This window comes from Prinia subflava, chromosome 14 (assembly GCF_021018805.1).
Source record: "Prinia subflava isolate CZ2003 ecotype Zambia chromosome 14, Cam_Psub_1.2, whole genome shotgun sequence".
Taxonomy (NCBI): Eukaryota; Metazoa; Chordata; class Aves; order Passeriformes; family Cisticolidae; genus Prinia; species Prinia subflava.
The window spans coordinates 7,204,994-7,225,595 of NC_086260.1; the positions used below are offsets into that span (position 1 = coordinate 7,204,994).

Genomic DNA, 20,602 nt, shown 5'->3' on the forward strand with positions numbered 1-20,602 from the left:
GATGTCATTGGTGTTTGGATCAGATTCAGCTGTTCTTTTTATTTTTCTTATACATATTTCAGTTCTGACATTTTATTTGTGACACACACCTTGTAAGAGATTTCATATTGCCCATCATCAGGTCTTCCCTTGTCCTCCAGCTCAACTGGAGCAGATCTTGAGTGGGCTTTTGTTGTCCAGGCCTGGACATGAACTTCTCTACCATTTTCTGTTCCACATTCATACCCATTTGTCTTCCCAAATCCCTCAGCCTGCAGCTGCTGCAGCATCTACCCTGGATGTGCCCTGTCAGCTGCAAAGGTCCATGTTTGCAATGCTCCACACTGCAAACCAGGATCAAACCCTTATACTGGCACAGTCCCTGGGAACACGGAGATTTTAGAGGTCATGAAGACAGAGGAAGCTCATTGCATTCTTTAAACTGTCAGGTTAAGTATTCAGATGGCCCAAGACTGACAACATCAGCACTGTGCCCGAGTGTCCTGTGACCAGGCACTCTGCATCTTTCCCTGATAACTTGCCACAGTTTCCTCCAAATTGTGAGCATCAGTCCCACTGCAGGTTCAGCCTGACTGAGACTGCAGGAGGCAGGGGAGCAGGCAGCTGCGTGGTTGCTCCTGGGCTGCAGCCGGGATCAGCTGCAAATCTGGCTGGGCCACTTCCAGGAGGTGTTTGGTGCACAGCTCGGAGACAGCTGAACCCCTGTGGCAAGCAGCAGTTGCTGGGACATGACGTTTTTAACAGATAGCTAAACTAACAGACCTGTAAAGCAGACGTAAATTATTGGTGCATAGGTTACCATTTAGGGCTGCAGTATTTTATACACCCTCCCTTCTTTTTTTTCTTTTAATTAGTGTTACTACCTCCCCCTCCATTCACTCGTACCACTCTGTGTTTCAGCTATCTCCATCTCCTCTTCTTGAAGCTGTCTAAACCTGTGTGCCAAGATGATCAGGCTGATTGGGGTAAAAGTGCCCATATAGATCTGTCATTACAATCTGGGAGGGAAGGACAAAATACCACCCCACCTCTTCCAGTCCCACTGGAAATGATGGCACAGCAGAGGCATGGGGAACCTGGGTTTCCAGCCTGGGTTTCCAGCCTGGGTCCTTCTCAGTAATATGGGGAGTTGGGTCTGTGCCTCACTGAGTCCTTCTGTCCCCCATCCCTGGTGTGTAGCAGCCACACAGGTCAGCAAGGGGAGGAATGAGCAGCCAGGGAGGGACAGAAACTCACTGATGGGACCATCCATCAGTGCCACAGCCAGCACGTGGCTCCTCCAGCCCATGTCCCTGTGCAGACAGCAGCAAAAAGGGCTCACACTGCCCACCACAGAGTTCAGGCAGGGCCTTTGGCCCCGACATAACCAGAGATGACATTTCTATTAGAAACAAACCACTGATTTTTCTGACAGTTCAATCACTATGTGGGCAGAGACTGTTTCAACACCTTCCTTGACCTTGCTCTGTGGGTTCCCTCCCACCCCAAAGGCCTTCCCTTTCACACTACCTTCAGCCACACTCACTTTAGCAGACACTTGAATGCATTTTGCGAGCATTACCCTGTGAAACAAACACCCATCATTTCATTCCATTTCCTTGTCTCTAAAGGCAGCTGTTAAAACATTTGGTAAACATACTTTACCATCTTAAATATTTATTTTTCCTCTGAATTTTTAATACATCTAAGGGGATAAATGTATGTATTAAATGTTTCTCAGTTGGTCTAGTATGTTTCTATTTAATATCTAAGGTCAGATGGTCCTTAGAGAAATACAACATACACACAATCTGTTACATGACAAGGCAAGATACTCATCACATAAAGTCAAGTTGAATCATTGTAGTGCACTGATTATGGATTGTAATAATTGAGCTAATAGAAAGCTATGAGGAACTTGATTGAGTGGGGGCTATGCTGGGTAAAGCAAACCAACTCTGCGATCTTTAACCCTGAGTGTTTTCATGAGGAATGTAGAAGGAGCTGTTGGAATTGCTGGTTTTGCGAGCCAGGCATCTGTAGCAGCACCAGGCGCTCGCATTCCAAACCGCCGCCGTCTCTGACCCATCCTGGCCAGGCTCCCCTCCCTGAGGAGGAGCTGGGGCTGTGGCACTGGTGGCACAGGGTGCACATGGCTGTGGCTGCCTGGGGCAGGCCCTGTCCTGCATGGGCACTGCCGGGGCACCGGGGCTCACTGTGCCCTGGGGATTGCGGCTGCGATGGGAATGATCGCTCAGGGTGCTGCTACACCACCTTGGTGCATGCACAGGCTCCTCTCCTGCTCTCAGAGCTGTGGTTTTATTCCATTGGGGCTCTTATTTGCTTTTGAAACAAGCTTGTAATTGAACATGCATCAGTCAGTGCATTTCACAGTGAATTGCTTTGCACATAGCTAGTCATGTTTGAATTCAAACTCATGACTTACTTGATGAAAGCAGTTAGCTGAATACTTGTTTGCAAAGTTTTACACACACAGAAAATGCAGTTGCAGAAGGAAAACATAATGGGAGAGACACCCCAATATATGCACAACCCCTTCTCCATTTCCCTTAGGAAGTCCTGGCTGTGTCTGCCAAGCACATCAGCAGCTTCTACCTGTACCAAGCTGTTACAGGTCCCTGTCTCCCCACAGCTGCATTCCAGCTATGCTGGGAAAGGCCAGGTCAATCCTGGGAGCTGAAAAGGCCTAGCTCTGCATTAAAGATCAATCATAACTATGATCCCATAAGGGACTTGTGTATGTCTTGACCTGCAAAGCAGGACATGGGAATGGGAGCTGCCAATGCAAGTATCACCCGCTTGTTCGTGTATGTTTTCCCCGCGTGGGCCCAGCAGATCGCAGCCTGTGGCGTGGCGGTGCCGGTTTGTCCTCGTGTCCAGGTGAGGCTCTGGGTGCCCCAGGCAGGCCCTGGGCTGGGCCGTGCCGTGTCCCCTCCTGGCCCTGCCGCCCGGTGAGGGCTGTGTGGCTGTCCCAAGGCTGAACCCTGCCTGGGGACAGCCGGTTCCCCTCCTCTTCGGAGCCAAATAAATCCGTACCAGAGCGCCAGGTGTCAGCTGCAATCCGGTCCCTTCCTGCTGTTTTACTGCCACCAAATCCTACAGGTAGCGATCTCTGGCATTTCAGCGAAAGGAGGTTTTGACCCCATTTCATTTTCCATCGCTTATTGTTTCTGTGCATGATGCTGCTGTTCTCATACGTCTCTTTTTTTAAAAGATTTTGGTTTATTTATTGTTTATCTTCATATGTTCTTTTTCCTGTCTTTTGCACTTTCCTCTTTATTTCTGTCCCCAATCATCTGAAAAGTTTGCAAAAGAGTGGGTAAGTGTGTCCTACTTTTATTTTCTTTTTCCCAAATTCCTATGATAATGTTACTGGCATAGAAGAGAAACCCCAAACTATAGAGCAGTTCAGAGTACCGATCAGACACTGAGACCAGCAGCTAGCATTTGTAAAGCCCTCACAGTCTTCCTTCCCAAAGTCTGATTAGTATTTAAAGCAGATTTGTCTCTTTCAATGTGATTTGACGTTAACATTTTAAAACAATATTAATGCCAAGTGGTAATGAATATAGTGACTAGCACCAGTGCTTGAAATGTTTGACTGAAAAATCAAATGTTTTGTGTTGGAAAGCAGTCATAATCAGTATTTTCTCAGTCCATTGAAAATAAGAATATACTGTGTGTTTTCACTAATTAAATCTTGTATTGGAAACAGGTCTTTTCTAAATTAGTAGAAGACTGTATTTTAGTACCTATTCTAGCCATATTGCAGCTGATTGCATCAGAGCTCCCAAGCTAAGCAAGGTTTGGCATGTGCAGAAATTGGGTTGAAGACTCAGAGATGCTGGTGCTGCAGGCACAGGCCTTGGTCAGCCGGTGCTGAGCTGCTGCCACGGGATCTGCCCCTGCCCGGGGCTCAGGGCTGCACTGCCTGCTGCCTTTTGCATGGGACAAAGAGGCTCGTCGTGGTTTGTTGGGTGGTTTTTAGATCTATCTCACAGTACAAAACAGCAAAGTGTTTGAACTGCTGAACCTGAGCCATGTGCCTGCTGAACCCAGGGTAACACAGGCTCAGCTGCTTTGCTGCAGTAGGTGGGGAGGGTGCAGCACCATTCCCAGTGGTTGAGCCCACTGCAAGCCCCCCTGGAGCAGCACATCCTCTCCATTCCCTTGCCAAGGGCTGGGTGGTTTGTGGTGCCCATGGAAGGGGCTGCCTGTTCCCCTCCAGCAGCAGGTGTATCCCACTGTCCACTGCAATCCATGCGCCAGGACAGGATAACACCCACGGAAGTGCAGCAAAGGGACTTCAGAATCTCTAGGAGCACGGGGTGCTGGTTCTCACAGGGATGGTAGAGCCTCCCCTCAGACATGCAGGCTGTGGGCATGTGGGCTCCCAGAGCTGTGGGCACACAGAGCAGGGCAGGGTTTGCCCATGCCTCAAAACTGATGCAGGATTCTCCTGAATTCAAGGTCTCTCCTACAAGTGTAAGTAGTCACTGGCCACTGCAGTGGGGCCCAGGGTAATAAGCTGCATAATTGTTTGGTTTAATACTATGTATTGTGGCTTACCAAGGGAAGAGACTGACAAGTGCAGAGCTGTTGGCTGTGATCAATGCTAATATTTTCCTCCCCCTCTCCTTTTATTTTTCTTTAGCACCAGTACCATTCAAAAATAGATGAACTAATTGAGGAAACCGTCAAAGAAATGATAACACTCCTAGTGGCAAAGGTAACCCTCAGCTTCAGGTGAAGTGATTCACTGTTAGCGTTGCATCTTTAATATGTGCGTTTCCATTAAAATGTGACACATTAGGATGTTGAATTGGCTTCTTGTTTCCCACAGGCAAGATCATACATCTCCCAGTCCCTTCATGGTGACTCTTAGTTGATAAGGAGCTGTGTGAGACATAATACTCTGCTGGCAGGATTGCCATACTGGGCCACAAGTGGCTTTAAAGGATGGGTGTTATGTCAAAGGGGTAACACCCCGTGGTCAGCATCACCTCACGGCACTGGGGTAGCTGCAGTCAGGGGGTGACACTGCTAAACGCTGCTGCAGAGCCTTTGGGGTGCCATGCAGAGGTGGTCACCACTCCTACGCATGAGGTTGTGTGGACAAAATAGCTCATCTTGTGCAAGATCACCATATGCTCTTCTAAGAAATTAATTTAGAGATGACAGTAGTGGGAAATACATTCCAAAATGTCAGGTTTAATTGTTTGGAAATTGTTTTTCATCAGAGTCAGCTTCTGCAGCTCAGCTGCCAGCATTCCCCTTGGGTGGTTGTGTAGGTCTGGTGTGCTGTGCTAACACGGAGGGGAATTGGTATGTAAGGAGAAAGATGGTGGGGTGTGTTTTCCTCTAGTTTCAAACTTTCTGAGAACAAGTCATCCCTATTATACAGTGGAGACCTTTAAACATAATTCACCAACATATGCCAGTTCAACTCTTCTGCAAGAGTACCCAGCTAGCTGCGTGCTTGCCACTGCATACTGGGAGCAGGAGCCACAGCCCTCCCCTTCCAGAGAGGCTCTGCTGGATTCCCCACACTCTGCACCCACCTCCTGTCCCCTGCACCACCCAGGACACTGAGGGGTGATTCCCAGTCAGCAAGAGCTGCACCACAGCACCCAAAAGGAAGCACTCCTTCCTCCCCACTCCCTGCCCACTGTGCTCAGGGACAGGTGGTCCATTCCTTTGGCAGTGCTGAGAGGTCCACGGGCTCCTTTGAAGGTGATGCAGTTTTTTACACCCTTGTCCAACTATTAAAAATAATTTCAATACTTTTTGTCGTTGTAGTTTGTCACCATTTTGGAAGGAGTCTTGGCTAAACTGTCTAGATATGACGAAGGAACTTTGTTTTCTTCATTCCTGTCATTTACTGTAAGTACAGATAATAGTTTCCTTTCTTTTTCTTTTTTTTTCTGGGTTGTAACCTCCTGCTCTCCCAGGACTAGATCAGCTACCTAATAACTCTTCCATTCTGTGGTGTTTGATCACTGTAACCCCCACGTGCATCCACAAACAACCTATATGCAGATATACAGTACATAAACATCCAGGATGCACAGAGAAAAGCCATCTCCATCCATCATTCAGCTTGGTGAAGTTTATTCTGTAGAGGATACATATGAAGATAAAAAAAACCATTGCAGTGTACATGCAGTTAGCTTCATTGTCACTTCACATGATAGGTATGCTCCTCTCAGTTTTCTGGCCGTAACAGTGATCATCTTAAATAGTAAACAGCAAAATAAGGGAGACTTAGGGAGTGACTATGTGTTTCTGAAAGAGGACAGGGATGGGGAAATGCCATGAGATCACAAAGCACAAGGTGCCTCTAATGCCATATTTCTCCCTAACACTGAGGAACCAATCCACAACTCACACATATTTCCTAGCAAGGTATAGGACCAGACCAATATCTGTGCAAAACTGGCCTCAGTATCCAGCGATGGTTTAACAATCAGAGCTGTATTCCAGAAAATTGTTGTGACAGCTTCTTAGGATGAACACATGGCAGCTGATTTCCAAAGGTCTTCTGAAAATGCATGTGCCAGAAAGTTTACAAGAGTGTCTCTGTGCAAGCAGGACTTCGCTTCGCTCGGCTCACAGACAGTTGTGCACATGAATGCCTGTGGCTGGGCTGCTTGGAAAGTTGTGTTCACATTTCAAACCCTGGCCCTGTTGCCTTCATGTGCAACCTCTCCTGCACTGACTTGTTCACAGAGACTGGGCAAGAGGCAGAAGGCACTGCTCTGCAAACTGGGAAATCTTTCCAAAATCTCATTTTGGAGTTGTCTTAGTTACTTGCAAATGTCTGCTGTTTGCTACTCTTGGGCCCTTTTGCTGAGTTTGAGGCAGTTTGTAGGTTCCATCTGGAAATGGAGATGGATTTAGGAAGGCTTAACAGCAGAGGCAAGAAACTGCTCTTGGCAGCTTTGTGCACACAGTCTGGCAGCTTATCTGAACCACCATGGGGTTCAAACTAAGCATTCTGACTTTTCAGGTGTGCTGGAGGCACTTTGTTCTTCAGAGAAGAGAGGAAGGGAGGGTGTTCCGTTCACTGCCCCGCAGTGCAGCTCTTCTCCCAGGATAAACCCAGTGTGATTACAGCCCCAGGGCTGTGCTCACCCAGGCTGGAGGGGATGCAGGGGATGCTTGGGATGGATACCTGGATACCTTCCCTCATCCCAGTGCTGTGGAGGGTTAGGAAATGCTCGTGTGCCAGCAGCAGAGGATGTGGAGGCGGCAGCTTTCCAGGCATCGGAAGTACCAGCATCAGCCCGTGTAGACTGTGATGTGCAGCCCTTCCTTCTCCCTGAATCCAAGCTGTTCCTTGGTTGATGCTGCGCTGCTCCCACCACATCCTACTGTTTACACTGCCGAGTGCTGCTCCCTTTGATTGCTGAGCAAAGCCCTGGCTGCACCTGGGCTCTGGGCACCTGTCAGGGCACGGGGTTCAGGCATGCTCTCTGCTGCTCCTCGGACACTTACTGACAGCTAACTGCCCCAGCAGCAGCAAAACAGTCTGTGCCCCTCCAACAGCCCCACAGCCTTCGAACGTGGTCCCAAAGCCTGGATTTCATGAGTTTTCAGGAAGGGATGTGTATCCAAATAGCTGCTGTGTGTGGTGTGTGCATGTCTCCAGAGAAGTGTTGGTCCCTCGCCCACAGCAAGTGGGCTGGGCACATGACAGAGGAGCAGGATTGCTCCTTCCTGACAAAGGGACGTCTCTCGCTTTGGCCCCCATATTTGGTGGGAGCCACTGGGAGAGGAGGCTGAGGAGCAGCCCTGACCCCTTTGGCACTGGGCTTAGCAAGTCTCCTCTCCCTGCAGTAGTAATGTGACTTGCTGTGTTTAGTCTTTGCAGTGATAAATACAGAATCTCTCTCTCTTGTTACAGCATGCTTGCACCACCTCCCACGTTTTCCCTGTCTGAACAAATACAACAAAGTGTGATGGTCCAAGCTCCAGAAAGCATTAGTCTCCCACCCCCTTCCACCAACTTCTTTCATCGCGTGTTTTCCAGGCGCTCTGCAAGTGACATGTACTTGGGGGTCTTGTGACAGACAGTTTTATCACCTAGTAGGATATCCTCATTTCCAATTCTTGCCTCGAAATTCAAGATAAAATTAATGCATCTGTTGTCCTAATAAATTCTCACTAGCCACTTCTCCTTGCAGAGCACTTTGAGAGGAAAACACCCTTCTAAATTTGGCCAGACTTTTTTTTTTTCTGTTTGTTGCTACATTTGAGTGCATCTTGGCGGCACCAGCCCAGGCCCTGGCTGGGTGTCTGCGTGTGGAGATCCACTGACTCACAGGAGTGCCAGCTGCTAAAATTCCCTGTAATCTGGATGGCCTCTGCAGGCAGAGCATTACACCTGTGGTAATTATAACCAAAGATTCCATGTTACCCAAGGGAGACAGAAGTAAAAGATCTTATTTTTGTTCTGCACAGAATTTGTATGGTAAACTGAGATGTTTCATGGCAAAGTCACATACTTTGTGAAAAACGGCAGCCTAGCAAAAATCACACAACATCCGGCAGTTTGGAAATTTCACTAAATGTAGCCAAATCTGACTTTAAAGAAAAACAAGTAATTATTCTGATTAAAGGAGAGTGGGCAGGAGAAGCAGCTCAGTTTTTTTGTGGGTGGAGGGAGGAGATCGCAGGAAGCTGAGTTATTCTTGTCGCCTCTTGGCTTTGGAGAAGGTAGTTTGAAAGTGGCGCTAAGCTGGACCCAAGAGTGCTAAATCCACGCTCAGCTGGCAGGTTTGGCTCTGTCTGGCTTCATGCTCTGTGTGATATTTGAAAGTACAGGTGTAGCCCCGAGCAAGGACTCCAGCCTGAGTTCTGCAGGCTGTTGAGCCACCTTGTTTTCCAGGTTTTCCTCCTGGTTGTTGGGCTTTGCTGCTCAGAAAAACTGCTGGTTTGGTGCTCGCATGGGCACCCTGCCTGCGTGGGTGTGCCATGACTGCCTGCTCTCCTGGAGCTGCATCCACTGGATGGGCTCCAGCTGCCTTCACGCATGGAGGCTGAGGCTCCTCCGCTCCCACTCTGCAGGAGCAAGAGATAGCACTTCACCACCTACCAAGAAAGTTGTGAGGATAAATGCAGAGACAGGGCAAGGTGTCCAGACAGCTGGCTGGAAACAGGAGTACCTGGAGACAAGACAAGTGTTTGCTCCGGTGCTGATTTTGCTGCCTCCTTCATAAACTCGTGTGCTGGGACGTGCCCCGTTCCCCTGCAGCCTCTCTGGCAGCCAGAGCCGGGGTCACAGGGCAGCAGCAGGCGCTCGGTGCCCTCCTCCTGCCCTTCCCTCTGTTCCTGCCCCCCGGCTCGGCAGCCTGGGCGCTGCCAATACTCGCCGCGTTCACCTCGGCAATTACCACCAGTCTGGTCTTTTGTATCGCCTCATTGTGCTTAATTATGCACCCCCCACACACACCATATGAGTGCTTCCACCCACTCTCACATTCTGTCTCACACATACATTCATTCTCTCATTCGGGACACATAATTTATTCATCCCAAGATGCAACTGTGTGCGTGTTATATTTAGGCTGTTTTAATGGTAGCTTTAGAAATATTTAAAAGCAGGTGAGCTTTTACACCCAAACAAAGATGGCCGGCAACGCTTACCCTAATTAAAAGCAGAAGCGTTGTGGAAAATCCCAGCCATACTCTTTCTAGACACTGTGCCTTATGCTACAGTGGGAAAAAGGTCTCTTTGGCCAGCTGGGCACTGCTCAGTTGGAAGAGTTGGCCCTGACGTCAGGGGCCACCCCGCCTCCTGCGCAAGGCAGTGTGCACCCTGCTGCATGGAAAACCACAGACAAAGTCAATTTGGGGTCCTGCAGATCGCACCAGCTTGTGATGACACCACAGAGTGCAGTGTCCATCTCTGATACCCTCCCTCCAACAGCATCTTCTAAAAAGGGAGGAAGATCAGGGAAAATCCAGGTAGCTGTTCAATCTGGAAAGCAGAAAAGCTTCAGGGCATTCTGCATGGGATGGCTGAGCACACTGCCCCAACGTGGTCTGCAAGCTCTTGGCCAGCAAAAAAGGGGGGAAATAATAATTTTTGTTTTGGATTCAGTTCACTGATGTGAGGGAGGAACAGGTGAATGCAGGAGAGGCTGCATGTGAAGGCAACAGGGCCAGGTTGTGAAATGTGAGCACAACTTTCCAAGCAGCCCAGCCACAGGCATTCATGTGCATCCCTTCTCAGAAAACCCTCAGCCTAGCAGAGCATCACAGAATGGTTTGGGTTGGAAGGGACCTTAAAAATCATCTCATTCCGACACTCCTGCCACAGCCAAGGACACCTTCCACTATCCAGGTTACTCAAAGCCTCATCCAGCCTTGACAATGTCCCAGGCTACAGCCTGCACAACTGTGGGAGCACACTGTGGGCAGTACGATGGGAAGGGAGAAAAATTAGGGTCCTTTGGATGCTTTCTTGTGTGTAGCTTGGTGCAGGCCCCTGCCAGCCTCACCATGCCATTGCTGCTGGGATACAGCTCCCAGCAGGAGAGACATGCAGTGCCTTGGGAGACACGTGGCATCAGGTGGAGAGCGAGGCCTCCGAAGAAAATAACGATGTCTTCTTACGAACCCCGTCTTCCCCCGCTCGCTGAAGTAGAAGCACAACTCCCACACTATCATCTGCTGCTATTAGAGCTTTAGCAGCAGTAAAGTTACCTCTCAAAAAAAAAAAAAAGAAAAAAACAACAACAAAAATACCACCCTTTTAGACAGGAAAGTGAGTTTCATCACCCTTTTCAACCTACTCAGCGTTATGTTGTCCCAAGTCTTGGCTGGAGATGGTCTTACAGAGTTTAAAGGAAAAAACAAAGACCTGAAAAGGTACTGATGGTGTTAACTCTCTTCTTGTTCCTTTTACAGGTGAAGGCTGCTTCCAAATACGTGGATGTACCCGTAAGCACATTTTAAACAACTTCTGTCAATAGTAATTTGCATCGTGCTTTGGTTTGTGGCATGTGTAGCAACCCACATTATGCATTGACAGCCAAGACTGAACCATGGGCCTTCATACTTCTAACATTTGAACTGGAAAGGATATCTCCATTATGTTAATAATGAGCAGTTACCCTCTTATGAAGACCTATGAGGCTGTTTAGGCAACAATTTGCAGATGGTGTCAAAAAGGTACCATATTTATGCAATTGGCTTGAATCACATTTGAAAAAAAAAAATGGGAGCAGTGCATTCTGTTAATTCTTCATTTGGACTTGTACAAATACAGTATAATTTCCAAACAAAAAGTCCAGACATGTTAGAACTGAGCCAACACACATCTAACACATTAGTTAATCTATTTTATTTTTGTTCTTCTAATTGTTGGTTTATTTTACTCTTTTGGAAAATGACTTTTTTATTACTTTGGGGAAATGGTGATGAGCTACCAACATGTGTTTGGGAAATTGTTAATGAAAATAATTTTTTCCATTTTTCTGTAATTGGTGTAAGAAAACTGTACATCGTCTCCTCTAATTAGACCTTGATTCATAAGGAAGAGAGCCCTTAATGTTCTTAGACAGAGCACTTAACTTGCCAGAAATTTACATTTAAATTAAGTTGAAGTGTAATATATGAATGTTGGCTGGAATAAGGGGTTACTGTAACATTTACAGGCAGAAAGATCCTGAGCAACTGCAAATGCAGAAAAAGAGATCTTAATATACCACACCAGTTCCTGCACCCAGTTAGACTGGGTGGTGGAAATCAAGAGTAACTCTGATGAGTTTGATGATGTGTGTGTAAAATGCATGTATATTTAATGCAGGTGTATTGTTCTGCATGTTCTCATGTGACAATGTGATAAATTTATCAGACATCTTGGACGTCATCATCTGCATTTGGTGTTTTCAGCCCTTTAGCCCAACCTAAATGTTGCCTACAAAATTATCCTATCTTGAGCCTAGCATGGAAAAGACAAACTCTTGAACAGTAAGAGGTGTTGCTTGGTTTAAAATACCCCAGTGCAGATCTTGGCATCCTGTTCTCTTGGAGTAATAAAAGCAAGATTTTTGAGAGCCTTGGGAAGAAATACTCAGAATTGATTTCTTGCCCTGGAAATGTGGAGATCCTTCAGATGAAATTCCCAGTTGTTTCAGTGCATATTAAATATTTTGTCATGAGAAATTTGAACACAGAACAGTTATTTTAAGTAACTTCTAGGGCAAAATGTGGCCTTCTCTGATGCTTCTATGTTCCTGGAAAGAAAAGCATCTCCAGGGAAGTGGTCCTAATAAAATGCTATGTAACACCTTCAAGCTTTTCCAAAAGCTTTGTACCTTAGACACCCTTGGGAGGTCTGCAGCAGGCTCTGCTCCTCTCCTCAAAGCCAGACAGATGCTCCAGTTCTTTGTGTAAATCAGAGCAGAAATCATTCACCTGGGTTTGTTTTTAGTTGTTTCCCTACCTGCCCCTAGAATCAAAACCAGATTACAGTGGCTTCCTTGACAGCCTCAACATTTTTAATGAACTCACCAGCCCCACACAGCTCCCAGACCTGTGCAGAGGCCACCCCATGGTCTGTGAGCCTTTGCAGGGGAAGGAGGAAGAAAAACCCATTTGACTAGAGGACAGAGGGGAAATCCTGGTATTGAACAGACACCCACCACTTAAATTTAATTCTGCAAATGTTAGTTAAATCTAATTCTGTAATTCTGTTGCAATTGTCTTGGTACAAACCAATCTGTCTAATCCTGCCTTGGAATGGGCAGGATCAGCAGACTGAAAATTGCTTGAAAGTGTAACACTTGACTACTGCCACACTCGTGTTGTCCTCATTGTTTTTCAAATTATTACCTTGTCATTGTTGCAGTAGGTGTTAAGAAATGTCACTGCCTTCCCAAGGGCCAAGCTCTGGCCCTTTGCTTGATAATTGTTTGCTTTGTATTAAAAAACTCCCTTCCTACTGCTTTCCAAACTGTCCTCATTTTCACCCTGGAAATTACAGGGATGTGTTAACTAACTTCAATTTACAGCGGCTGACAATCGTATCTTGCAGAGAAATGATACTCTGTGATCTGAGGTAAATCACAGTAATGGAAACTAATGACACTAGTTATTAACAAACTTACAGTGTGCCACACAAATTTAAGGTTTTGTGGCAGCTCTTGTAATGACTGGTGTTACCATATTTTAATGGGTTTCCTTTGAGGTAAGTTTGAATCCAATATATCAAGCAATGTGAACTCAAACAAGATTTTTTTTTAAGTGTTTTCCCATCCAGCTGCTTCAGTTCCCATGTGCTTTAAAGCAATGCTGTTATCCTCAAAATCTTGCATACTTCTAGGCTACTCTTTAAAAATCAGTTAAATTCTGCAGAGAGCTGTAGAAGTGTGACATCAGGTAAGTCTCCATCAGGTAGGAAAGGGCAAACTGCAGGAGGACAGCAGGAGATGGAAGAGAAGAAAAAGCAGTGATGAGGCTGCACAGAGAAGCTGCCCCCTGCATCACTATTGATGTTTCTCTCTCTCTCTCTCTCTCTTCCTCTCTCCTCCGTGCAGAAGCCAGGAATGGATGTTGCTGATGCCTATGTGACATTTGTCCGCCACTCTCAGGATGTCCTGCGTGATAAGGTCAATGAGGAGATGTATATAGAAAGGTTATTTGATGTAAGTAAATGCCCTCTCCTCCTTGGACACCAAGCAGGAGAGACACAAAATGTGACAAAATAAGACAGGAGGATAAGTCACATTTTGAGAAAATTTATTGGTTATAGCTTTAAAAAATAAATAAATCTTTCCTTTCTTTCTGACTAAAGCTCGTATCTGCTCTCTGCCTGCTTTGAATCTCTACTCTAGTCTACTGTGTCTTAGTCTGTGTGTGGATTTTAAAGAAACAGTATCTTCTAAGAGAGCTCTTTAATATGTTTAGGCTTGTGCAAATTTCTCTCTCTCAGAACATCTCAGTCATTGTTCTCACTGTTTAAACTGGAGCCAAGTTTTTGGCAGATGTATTTGCTAAGGGCCAGCTCTTCTGCACATTCTGCATTGTTTCATTGGCAAGCACTCCAAATCTGACAGCAAATTTAACATAGTAAACTAATTTTAAAAGCTAATCAAAACAGAGCTGATTATGAATGGGCTTTGGTATAAAGTAGGACTGTGTTGTGGTGTCTGCCACCAAAGGTAAATTTGAGACATGGTCTCCTTGATGAAGATGGCTGGTAGGACTGTCCCAGATGTTCACAGCTCATTTTCAGTGGCACAATATCAGGTTGTTGGACTGTGAGAGAACAGTGACCTGTGATGCCTGGGTTTTTTATGTTTGAATGCATGTTAAAAGTATCTCTGTTTTCATTGCTCTTGTTTTGTTAAAGCCTTTCTGTCCTTGTAGCTGTTCTATAGTAAAGGTTTTCTGTTGATGACCAGCCTGCAGCATTAGTGTTTCAGTCTCTCTAGGGTATTTGTCTATATCTCAATTTCTGTTTGAAGCAGCTTCTTTCCCTACTTTCCTTCCTTCCATCTCTCAGCAGTGCCATGTCTCAGTCTCCTGGCTCTGGAACTCTAACAGCCTTCTATGCTTTCTTTACTCACTCTTGCTTCCCTGTGTGCAGGGAAAGCTGCTTTTCCCCCAACCAACCTCTTCCTTCACTCAATACTTCTTTTTCTGCACATTACCTGTCCCTCAGAAACCTCTTCTTCCTTTAAAATTCCCACTCTTTCTCTCCGCCATAACTTACCAGATTAAAATGGAACTTATCTCTCATGTCAAATGTTTTATCACATTATATCAAGTGGCATGAATTAAGAGTCAAATAATCTTGCTGTGTACATCTACTAGCATGACCCATATCCACTGAGAATGCCTCATTCATGCACAGAGCACAGCAGTGCCTCCTCCGGGCTCGGCTCGTGCTCGCTCCGGGGAGAGTTTGCAGCGTGAGCACCAGACGCAAATCACCCATCAAGCAGGCATGGGGAGAAAAAACAAAACATAAAACAAAAGACTGTCGCTTCCATCTGCAGCGGGCCTGCGAGTGCATTGCTCGTTTGTGTTGAAATTTATTCCACGAGCAGTTAAATTTCCAGAGCTCATCTGGACTGTTCTTTTCAATGCCCACACTGCCTTTTCCCTCATCCTTTCCCTATGATTCACAGTTGGTGTGTTTGTACCGATTTGGGCCATTATTTCCAATTTTCAAAAGGCTGTAATTAACACAAATATTGATTTCAGTTTGATCCACTCATACTTGGTTTTACCAAGCCGTATTTTAAACAAATTAACAGTTAACATGAACAAAAAAATGAAAGAGCAGATACCTTGGTGGAAAGCAAAAAATGCAAAACCCTTCTTTCCCTCCCTGCCTTCCTCAAGTCTCCCTGATCTATGTGGAATTAAATAATCAAGGATGGGGTTTTTACATTTCTCTGCCTGTTTTGACCTACACTGGCTGCAGGCAGGAATTGCAGCATGTGGGAACTGTTCCCATTCCTGTTCCCATTCCTGTTTCCATCCCATTGGGACAGAGTTGGGATCTAATGCTACTGGCATGTTTGCATGTGTCTCATGTACGTGAGTGTGTGCCCTTGAGCAGGGAGAGCTGTGGGGCAATTGCTTTGCAAGGAGGGAATGGATTGTGCCAAGCCCCTGTCACCCAAAACTTGGAATTATGTTTTGAACAGTCACATGTATTGTCTTTGTCAGGTTGCAGCTGAAGGAGCTGACTCCTGTGGTCAGCTCCCATCATGGCTCAGGTGCTCCTGGTGGGTCAGTACCAGCACAGGGTTTACCTGGGGGTCAGCAGACCCCATTTAAGTTGGTGCTGTGTTCACCCGTGTTTGGGTAAAGGCAGGAGCAAGTGCTTAACTCCATTATTGAGCTCAGACAAAGCCCTGCAGCCTTTTGCCCCTCTCACCTAACCCAGCAATGCATCATGGTCATGGGGTCTTTGAGCTCCTTTGGTCTTATTTTTCAAGGACATTTTAGGTACTAACTACCTCTTTAATAAGAAAGAGAAGAGGAATAATCAAACATGGTATTTATGATGCTGAGTTAGAGTTGGACTTGATTTTATTCCCTCTTCCCCCAGCATGGCAGGGGAGCAATCCTCTTGGCTGTAGTTTCTCCAGGCAATGAATGAGATGATTAACACTTTCACAGCCAGATCCTCAGCTGGTTTAGTGCAGCAGTGCTGGCTTGCCCCTGCCACATCTCAGTCCAGTTCAGGCTGTTGTATGACAATAGGGGCAGCAGTGGCAGCAAACAGCTTAAACCTGCCTGTGGGTAGATCCTGTGTACCCAGTGGGGGTCCCAGTAAAGACACTCACAGTGTGGGGCTGCATCCCTTTTCTACACAGTCCTGAGCAGTGCAGGAGCAGAGGTGCACAGTGCAAGGTTGTCTATCGCACGTTCTGTGGGGTTTGAACTCCTGGGATATCCCCAGTCCCCGCACTTCTCTGCAATCCTGCCCTGTGTTTCCATTTATTCCCCATTTGTTCCCACCTAGGAACAGAGGCTGCAGGGTGTGTTAGGCTGTGTCCCCAGAGAACCTGGGTTAATATGTCTTTTCTTGGCATTTGCCATGATTTCTTAGCTCAGAAACCATCTCTCTTCCCCTGCATTGTCTGACTTGCTCGTGCCTGTAGAACAGGGCTTTGCTCTTTGGGAGATACTGGTGTTTGCAGCAGATTATTGTTATATTTCTGTGTGGTCTCTGTGTTAATCCTCTTAATTCTGCAAATTAGTCAGGATGGGTTATCCCCCCCTCCCTGAAATAGAGTCATCTTAATTTTAAAAATCTGTATTCTTGGGATCATTGAATGAACAGATTGATCGTGGAGTTCTGCTGGTAATCAAAACCTAACTAGCTTTTTGGCAGTGCTGTTTACTGTAGAGTAACATGACTTATTTACTTGGCCTGGCTCACTAATTTGATAACATTTAAAGCTAAAACACTGTAATAAGGCCCATTGGTAGAGAGCAGTGGTAACAGAGGAGTTTCAGAAAAGCATTGTAGCATCCTCTCCCTGCACTCCTGTGCCTGTGCCTGCGTGCTTTGGGATTTAAACCCTATGGTATTTTGCACACAATGCAGAAAGATCACAAACTCTATGTGGTGCCTGACAGGAAGTAAAATTTTATCACTTTTTGCCCGGAGAGGGGAGCAGAGTTGACATGCAGAATGGAACTTTTTATAGGAACAATGAGACAGAAGCAGGTGGGTGTATCTTAAACATGGGAAAATATCTTCAGAGAGATCTTGAGTCTTCAGACCAATCCTGCAAAATTCAGGTCCTCTTTGTCTTAGGTCATTCAGAATTTCATAAGATCAGAGTTTATACATCCATCATTTTGTCTGAAGGCAGTGGGAGTTTTACTTGTGAGGGTTGTGCCCTTTGGCAGAAGTTATTTCTAGATCCATGTATGTGTGTATATCTTTACAAACACCCTTAGATACTCACAGCATAGGTTTCAACCCGTTGCAACATATGTGATCCAGAAAGTCTATGATTGACTAGCAGATAGTGTGAATGCCAACCTTTCTTCTACATAAATTGGTAAACACTAATGTAAAACACGGGGTGACTATTTGCTCCCCAGCCAAAGTGAGTAGCAGATACACAAAAGGCTACTGAACACCGGGTGAGCTCCCTGAGATCCTGCGAATTCCAGCATCCTGATGCAGTCCCTGAATAGCGCAGATGGCATTTTTCTCTCTGATGATTAATTCAATATCTTGCCGAAAAAAACAAAAACATGCTTTTGATATGAGGGATCAAAACACCAAGAGAAGCTCCTAAGATTGCGAGGACCTAAAAAAAAATTAATTTATTTTTTTCCTCCTTGTACTTCTTGAAGACACCAGCCTGAGTAGAAGATAAGGATTAAACCAGATGTGCTTAGTGCTAGTTCATCTGCTTAAATCTAGCAGTCTCTGAGATCAGTGATTAAAAAGCCATCTCTAACTTTGATGAAATCCACTGCAATGGTAATTCTGTGTCTCTGATCGCTGTCTTACGGGCCTCATGTCTGCCTAAACCGGACATAGAAAACATTTCACTGGAGATGATACATGGATTATATGGGTCAATTATACACTTAATCTGCCTTCTGGAGATTAAGTGTGCATGGATTGACCCTGCGTATTTGGCTTGTCCTTGGCAGTTATCAGATCAGGAAGGTTGCCTTTACCAAAAAGTCTGGTAAGAACTTAATCACGCAGTGATACCGCCCGCCGAGGTGGCAGCAGCCACCGTGCCTTCTGCAGAAGGCAGTTTTACCACTTCACTGTCACTGGGAGTGCTCAGCTCCCTGGGTCTGTGTCACAGCCGGGATAGCAGACAGAGAAATTACTTTGGAAACGAGAAATGAGCCTGTTCCTCTCTGCAAGGCAGAAACGGCTCTCGGTCTTGGTGGCAGGGTGGGATTAGCAGGGTCTGGCAGGTGTAGCAGAGAGGGCAGCGAGGAGACCAGGGTTTGCTCTGCCCTCAGCTGTCCTCAGTGCAGAGGAACAGTCACTCCAGGTCTTCTCATCAGCTAGAGGAGCCAGCATCTCCCTCCCACCACCTTCAGGGAGGCAAAAGCCCCTGGCTGAGGCTCCAGCATCAAACCTTGTCCCTCAGGCTTAGCTGAGTTGGCCCTTTAGGAAGCCCCAGTGATATCTCAATGCAGATGTCGCATCTGGTGGATTTTGATGGATTTTGGGTTTCTTCCCTCAGCCAGGAGCCCAGCAGGAGTGCTGGAGACATGGTGCAGGACTGTCCTCATGTTTCCGAAGCAGGCTGCCCTTGCTGGTATCTGACATCTAAATATCAGAGATAATAAGGATGCAGGACACTGTGTGAGTCTCAAGACTTCAGCAAAATCTTTATACACATTTCCAGGAGCCTGCATAAGCATTTATCACTGGAGGATCCACAGGCAGCTCAGCATATGTTTCAGTACCTACACATTAGAGCCTGATAGCACACCTAAGTATATTGAAAAAATACAAAACACAGCTAAATCAGTTAATTCAGCAAGTCCTCTGCAAACACTGAGGCATTAGCTTATTCTTAAAATCAAAGCTTTTGCCCTCAGCAGGGTTACTCACTTGAATTTTGGCAGCTCCTTCAAGGCGTGCTTGCAGGATCATGGCATTTCTTGCTAGACCGTAAGCCTTGCACAGCACGATCAAATGCCAAAACAGAGCCCTTCCCATCCTCCCTTCTCGTTCCCCTCTTCAATCTCAAAGCCTGGTTGTGAGTCAGTGGAGCTACGCTGTGAGTTAGAATTACTCACAGGAGGCCGGGTTGCAGGATCAGGGGAAGAACGGATATCAGGCTGCGCGCTGGGCTCCCATCTCGTATCTGCTTGTAGCCACACTCACCGCTTTCTCTTAGACAGACAACAACCTGTTTCCCTCCCACGCAGCTAGACTGCTCATTAGGGCACTAACTCTCTCCCACTCTCATCCTGATATGGCCTCCATGGAGCTATTTCTTCTGCGTTGTTTTTTGCTTTTTTTCCCCCCTCTCTCCCCCTCCAGGGTGAGTTGTGGAATGAAGACAATTAGGCACGTTGATCTCAAGGGAGCGCAGCTTACTTTTCCCTCCCTGTACACCTTTGGAGGAGCCAGAGCCATGCAGCTCTTGCTGCCTTTTGCTGGCTTGGCAAGGTTCAGACCTGGACCTGGAATTGATCTCACTGCAGGACTTTTGCTGGGAAAAAACATAAAATTGTGGTGGGAATTTTCAGTGTATCTTCTAGGGGACAAATTCTCTTTGTCCACAGAGGGCTTAGAGTGCACTGTCCTTCTGTATCCTCTTTTTCTCCCCGTGTGCCCTCTTGGAGTGACATGGGAGTGGGGAGAGGAGCTTAGCACTGACACCACTCCTCGGAGCCAGCCCTTGTCCTCTGATGTTCCCCTCTGTTAGCTTCTCACAGCCCAGGCGTGCACTGGGCACATGGCCTCAGAAAGGCTTCTTTCCTGAAGTGCTCATTTAAGTAGGCTCCATTTAATTTATTTTAGGGAGAGTCTTAATAAAATAAATCCTAGATCTGTCACTGGATTTTACATGCTTGAAAGGGGTTTTTTCCCCTCCTAAATGTCTTTATCAGAACAGCTTTTCGTGTTCCAGTAGACATTTGGTTGAAGACAGTTAATTTGATTTCTTTTCCAGAGGAGATTTTCCATTAATCATTCTAAGAAGGCAGACTGATTGCTCCGTTACGTTAAGGTCAGCATAGGCTTGCTAACATCATCTGCACCGTGCTTTTGAGCGTCAGAGATTTGTGTTTTGGGGCTGGCACTGAGTGAAAGATCATTTATTTCCTGGTAGATGTGAGTAGCCAAGGTTTAGGGGAGGCAGGAGCATGGAATCCTCCATCCAGAGAGAGCCGGGAGCTCTCTGCACGTTTGTAACTGCAGATGAGTTCTGGTGCACTCTGCCTTCCAGCTCAGTTTAAGAGGTTGTCGCTAATTGGAGCTCCAGCCCTGTGGGTGACCGGGGAGGAGAGCCTGGAAGTGCTGGTGAGCCTGGAGGTGCTGGTGAGCCACGGCTCCTGCGGGTCCCAGGGGAGCGAGGAGCGTGGGAAGGGCCGGGCCGCCCGGTGCCCACAGGTGTGCGGGGCCGAG

At 46.5% G+C, this 20,602-nt stretch overlaps 1 protein-coding gene across 2 annotated transcripts in view; it reads left to right on the top strand.

Moving 5' to 3' along the window:
- CADPS (calcium dependent secretion activator) overlaps positions 1-20,602 on the top strand; it is a 208,717-nt gene that overhangs the window by 172,924 nt on the left and 15,191 nt on the right. For both annotated transcript variants that reach the window (XM_063411759.1, XM_063411760.1), the window contains 4 exons: positions 4,655-4,729; positions 5,800-5,883; positions 10,915-10,947; positions 13,548-13,655. In XM_063411759.1, the coding sequence (XP_063267829.1) occupies positions 4,655-4,729; positions 5,800-5,883; positions 10,915-10,947; positions 13,548-13,655 (300 nt within the window). The remainder of the gene's footprint in view (positions 1-4,654; positions 4,730-5,799; positions 5,884-10,914; positions 10,948-13,547; positions 13,656-20,602) is intronic.